The sequence below is a fragment of the Athene noctua genome, chromosome 1, assembly GCF_965140245.1.
Source record: "Athene noctua chromosome 1, bAthNoc1.hap1.1, whole genome shotgun sequence".
NCBI classification, from domain to species: Eukaryota; Metazoa; Chordata; class Aves; order Strigiformes; family Strigidae; genus Athene; species Athene noctua.
In genome coordinates, this window is record NC_134037.1 from 230,934,320 (window position 1) to 230,940,387 (window position 6,068).

Below are 6,068 nucleotides of genomic sequence, written 5' to 3' on the forward strand. Positions count from 1 at the left end.
GTTCCCCCCGGTTCGTGCCAGGTTTCAGCCTCATGCTGTTATTTTGTTCTTCTGGAACGAGACTGGTGTTGCTTCCCAGAGAGGCCCTATTAGGACAAAAAGAAAATCCTGTGAATAGGCGTAACAGGGCACCAGGAGGGATAGGTCTTAAATGTATTTTAATATGAGCAGGGCATTGTGTGTAATTCAGCGCTCATCATCGTTTAGTCAAAGAGTTATGGCAGTGATTGGGAATGAATAGAGGGACATAATGGATACATGTGGCGTTTGCTCATTATATTCAACTTAGTCCAACTCCTCTGTGGAAACTGTTCAACTTTCTCTCCCTTTAGCCTGTCATAGTGAAATAATACAGACATTGGTTCCTCGAATGGGATAGCCTGCCATGCTATTATATTTCTACAGCTAACGAGGGCTTCATAAGCCTTTGATACAGCCTGATCTTTGAAACCTTTCCAAATCTCCTCAAGCTTATGCTAAATCCTATTTGGAACTTTTTTTTTTTTTTTTTTCCTCGTCTGCTAGTGCCCCAGGCTTAAGAAACCCGGGCGGTGACATGCATACTAAAGCATGCGGGGACACCTCCTGAAAGGCGACTTACGGCGCTGATCACAGGCTCTCACGCGAGTAACACACCACTCCGGACCCGCAGCTGAATGCCGCCACCCCCCCCTCCCCGCCTGCCCCCTGCTAATCCGCGCCCGCCGCCGCCCCGCGCACCCACCCGCGCCCGCGCCGCACTCCACGACAGGGCGCGACATGCCATGACAGGGCGCGACATGCCACGGCACGGCACGGCACGGCACGGCACCTGCCCGACCTGCGGCGCAATGAACCGACCCCGCCGCGCATTTCACTCCGCGCTCCCCGCGCCAGCTCCGCGGCCGCGCCTCTGGAGAGAGAGAAAAGACGGGAGGGGGGAGAAAAAAAGGAAAGGAGAAAAAAAATTTAAAAAGAATGAAAGGGGGGGAAAAGGAATAAAGCCGGGGAGAAAAGGAAAACCCCTAAAGCCCGGAGAGTTAAGGCCAACAAAGGCGCTGCCCCGCGCCCCCGCTCCCGCCGGCTACCGGAGCCGCCCCGGCCCAGGGACCGCCGGGGGGCCGCCCGCCGCCCGAGCGCCGCCGCCTCCCATTGGCTCCGCCGCCCGCTCATTTGCATACCGCCGTCTATTAAAGGGCGCGCGGAGGCGCGGAGGGGCGCAGGCGGCGGCGGCGGGCGCGCGGAGCCGTACCCCGGGACCGCGCGTCGCCTCGCGTCACCCCGGACAGACACCGCGCCGTCGGGCTGAGCCCCCCGCAAGTGCCATGAGCTCCCTGCGGCTGCTGGCCGTCGCCTGCCTGCTGGCCCTGTCCCGGGGCAAGACGGTGAGGTACCGCACCGACGAGGAGGGCGCGCCGGGCACGGTGATCGGGACGCTGGCCGACGAGATGCCGGTGAAGGCGCCGGGGGAGATGAGCTTCCGCCTGATGCGGCAGTTCAGCAACAGCTCGCTGGTGCGGGTGCGGGAGGAGGACGGGCAGCTGAGCATCGGCGAAGCGGGGCTGGACCGGGAGCGGCTGTGCGGGCAGGCCCCCCAGTGCGTCCTGGCCTTCGACGTGGTGAGCTGCTGGCGGGAGCGCTACCGCCTGGTGCACGTGGAGCTGGAGGTGCGCGACATCAACGACAACGCGCCACGCTTCCCCCGTGCCCAGATGGCGCTGGAGGTGTCGGAGAGTGCCGCGCCCGGCACCCGCCTCCCGCTGGAGGTGGCCGTGGACGAGGACGTGGGCTCCAACTCCATCCAGAGCTTCCAGGTCTCCCTCAACAGCCATTTCGGCGTGGAGGCGCAGACGCGGGCGGATGGGGCACGTTGCGCTGACCTGGTGCTGCTCCAGGAGCTGGACCGCGAGCGCCAGCCCTCCTACACGCTGGAGCTGGTGGCCAAGGACGGCGGCAGCCCGGCACGCTCGGGCACGGCCACCGTGCATGTCCGCGTCCTCGACGCCAACGACAACAGCCCTGCCTTCGCCCAGGGCTCGGTCACAGTGGAGCTGCCCGAGGATGCGCCGCCAGGGTCCCTGCTGCTTGACCTGGACGCTGCCGACCCCGACGAGGGCCCCAACGGTGAGGTGGTCTACGCTTTCAGCAGCCAGGTGCCCCCCGAGGCACGGCGGCTCTTCCGCCTTGACCCACGCTCGGGCCGCCTCACGCTGGAGGCCGCCGTGGACTACGAGCGCACCCGCACCTACGAGCTGGACGTGCGCGCCCAGGACCGCGGTGCCAGCCCACGTGCTGCCACCTGCACCGTCGTCGTGCGCCTCACCGATGTCAATGACAATGCACCACGCATCAGCATCAGCGCCCTCCGTGGTGCCGCCAGCGCTGCTGGCGTGGCCTACATCAGCGAGGCAGCGGCCAGCGAGAGCTTTGTAGCCCTCGTCAGTGCTTCGGATCGTGACTCGGGCGCCAACGGGCAGGTGCGCTGCAGCCTCCGTGGCCACGACCACTTCGCCCTGCAGCGTGCCTATGAGGACAGCTACATGATCGTCACCACAGCAGCGCTGGACCGCGAGCGCATCCCCGAGTACAACCTTACGGTGGTGGCCGAGGACCTGGGCTCACCGCCCTTCAAGACCGTCCGCCAGTACACAGTGCGGGTGAGTGATGAGAATGACAACGCGCCACTCTTCGCCAAGCCCCTCTACGAGGTGGCTGTGGCAGAGAACAACCCCCCAGGCGCCTACATCACCACCGTGGTGGCGCGTGACCCTGATCTTGGTCACAATGGTAAGGTCACCTACCGACTCCTGGAGACGCAGGTCATGGGGGCCCCCATCTCCACCTATGTCTCGGTGGACCCTGCCACTGGGGCCATCTATGCCCTCAGGACGTTCAACTATGAGATCCTTAAGCAGCTGGACCTGAGAATCCAGGCCACAGACGGAGGCTCCCCACAGCTCTCTAGCAGCACCCTTGTCAAAGTGAGAATGGTGGACCAGAACGACAACCCTCCTGTCATCATCCACCCGGTGCTCACCAATGGGACGGTGGAAATTGGTGTGTCCAGCAAGACCTCCCGTGACTCCCTGGTGGCTCAGATCAAAGCTCGAGACGCAGATGATGGGGCCAATGCCGAGCTCAGTTTTGCCTTCTTGGAAGAGCCCCATCAGGACCTTTTCACCATCAACCCAAGTACTGGGGATATTGTCCTGAGGGGCGACCTCTCTGAAGAGCTGGGACAACTCTTCAAGGTCATCCTCACTGTGACAGACAACGGCAGACCCCCCCTGGCCACAACCGCCACAGTCAACTTCCTGGTGACCGCCACTGCTCCTTCCAGTATCCAGGAGCTAGCCAAGCCCAGCTCCTGGGAAGGAAAGGCTTTGCAGTGGGACATCCCTCTGATCGTGATCATTGTCCTGGCGGGCAGCTGCACCCTCCTCCTGGTGGCTATAATCACCATTGCCACCACCTGCAACAGGCGCAAGAAGGGGAACGAGATCAAAAACAACACCTCCTTGAAGGAGCAGATAGACATCTCCCACCTGGAGAAGGGCCGGCAGGAGGAGGGCAGCCAGAGAGGGAATGTGTTTGAGGTACGAACCTTTCCCAGCAAAACTTCTTTCACCAGCCCTGACCCTTCTCCAGCCGCTGAAGAGATCTCCACCGCTGAGAGCAGCAGCGACAGCACTTGCCTTTATGAGGGTCAGAAGAGGCTGAGAGGACCGAGCGGGGAGGTAAAGTTCGGCTGGGGGAAGGGGGGCAGAGGGTGGGGCGGTGTCTCAGAGAATGTGAATTGCAAAGGTGCAGTTCTGATGTTGATTTATCCTTCACCACTTCCCTCTCTCATGTCTCCTTTGATCCCCCCACCCCGGCAGGGTTTCACAGCTGCTCCGAGCTACAGCAAGGAGCCTGCTCCCCCCGTGGCCATTTGGAAGGGACACTCGTTCAACACCATCTCCGGCCGAGAGGCAGAGAAGTTCAGTGGCAAAGACAGTGGCAAGGGCGACAGCGATTTTAACGACAGCGACTCGGATATCAGCGGAGATGCCCTGAAGAAAGATCTCATCACGCACATGCAGAACGGTAAGGGCTCAGCCCCTGCTCCTGACTGGCCACTTGGACAGACAGACAGGTGGATGGGAGGGTGGACAGAGGGACCCATCCCTGGGGCACACTGATTAGCCAGGGCAGCCGGAGGGGGAAACCTGATGCTGTGTGGCTGAAGCTGCCCGTCTCTTCACAGCAGGCTGCTAGTGCTGGTTTGTCTCCGCACTGAGCGCGCAGAACAAATTAGCAGATGCTTGAAGTACCGTAGGATTGGGCTTTTTTCCTCCCCAAAAAGCTTCCCTTAAAGTTAAGACTGTGAGGAGTGTCCCTAGCAAAATGACATAACCTTCCCAAGTGTGCTTTTCCGTCGTGCCGTAGAGTATTGCCTCCCAACTCCCACCGTCAGTGCATTGAATCATCCCGTGACTGATCACTCTGAGGATTATGAATGATGGGGATTTATTCCTGCAGTAACAACAGGTTTCTACTCCTTTCTCTCTCTGTAGGTCTGTGGGCATGCACGGCCGAGTGCAAGATCCTGGGCCACTCAGACCGCTGCTGGAGCCCCTCCTGCGGCCGAGCCAACCCTCACCCCTCTCCCCACCCTTCTGCACCCCTCTCCACCTTCTGCAAGAGCACGTCCTTGCCCAGGGATCCCCTTCGCAGGGACAACTTTTACCAAGCCCAGCTGCCCAAAACAGTGGGGCTTCAGAGCGTCTACGAGAAAGTGCTGCACAGGGACTTTGACCGGACAATCACGCTCCTCTCTCCACCACGCCCCGCACGGCTCCCTGATCTTCAGGAGATTGGGGTGCCCCTCTACCCATCCCCCTCAACTAGATACCTGGGCCCCCAGACTGACACGGCTGAGAAAGTGTAGCCCAACACACTCCCCGCCCGAGTACACACATCCCTGAGCGCACACAATTAGGTCACTCCCAAGAGCCTTTAAGTTATTGATGAGATCCGGTGTTGTACGTGTAAATATGCAAGATGTGCCTTAAAAATGAAGTTGTTGGGAAAGATTTCCAATCACGTCAGTACTGTTTGATATTTGCAAACAAAAAAATTGTTTGTAGTTAATGTAATTTTTATGAAATGTGCAGTATTTAATTTTTTTTTTCATGTTTTCTACATTGAGGGTTTTTTTTCTTTCAGTTCACTCATGGCCTGCCATTTTTTGTAGTGTTTTTAACCTGTACATTGTGTAATGTAATGTTTGTACATAATGAAAATTGGTTATATTTTTATATAATAAAATCTTAAAAAAATGGGAATTCTTGCCAAAGGAACTGTCTGAAAGACACAGTAATAATTAATAATAATATCCTGAATATGTAGAACCTTGTAAGGGAAATTCCTCTTTCATGGTGTAATAATAAACTAAGTAACCCAGTGTACTGAGAAGTTTGCCTTGCCAAATGTGACTTGTATTTCTTGAGTCTGTGGTCAACTTAAATGTTATTTAATTGCCTTTGGTTCCTGTAATCTGTGTCACTGATAAACACTAATAAAGGTTTTGTGATGTGTCAGAGCGATCTCTTCATGGATTTCATGCTTCAGAGCATAGAGGTCTTTACAGGTCAACAGAAGTATTTTGTGTGGAGAAATGCAGTGGGGAGGAGCATGAATGATGCTACTTTTAGTCTCTGCTGTCCTTCATCTCCAGCACTACTTCACTGAAGGTTTAGCTCTAGAGATTTTAATGATGGGTTACAGGGTGGGAGGGAGGGCTGTGTGACCGAGGTGGCCTTTGCTTTTCACTACCTGGTCTGAGCTCTTCCAGCTTGATCCTTCACTGGTGGGAAGCAGTGTAATTTTAGTGAAGCAAATGAAGCTACATCCATCAACTGAAGTGTTCCTGCTGTGCAAATATCTTTACATCAGCAGCCACTCGAGCACTTCGCTTTCTGATCTGGCTGAGACATTGGTTTGAGCCAAGCTGCATAGGTATGTGCTTACATGTTTATCCCTTGTTAAGGCAGCTTTACTAAAGGACAGTAGCTTTACATTTGTGTACATATATTTATACATCAAGA

At 56.6% G+C, this 6,068-nt stretch overlaps 1 protein-coding gene across 1 annotated transcript; it reads left to right on the forward strand.

Moving 5' to 3' along the window:
* The first annotated feature begins 1,204 nt into the window (after positions 1-1,204).
* On the forward strand, positions 1,205-5,539 carry PCDH8 (protocadherin 8). The gene is made up of 3 exons (XM_074931244.1): positions 1,205-3,716; positions 3,858-4,065; positions 4,536-5,539. The coding sequence occupies exons 1-3, from the start codon at positions 1,305-1,307 to the stop codon at positions 4,907-4,909; spliced, it is 2,994 nt and encodes a 997-aa protein (XP_074787345.1). The 5' UTR covers positions 1,205-1,304; the 3' UTR covers positions 4,910-5,539.
* The last annotated feature ends 529 nt before the right edge of the window (positions 5,540-6,068 follow it).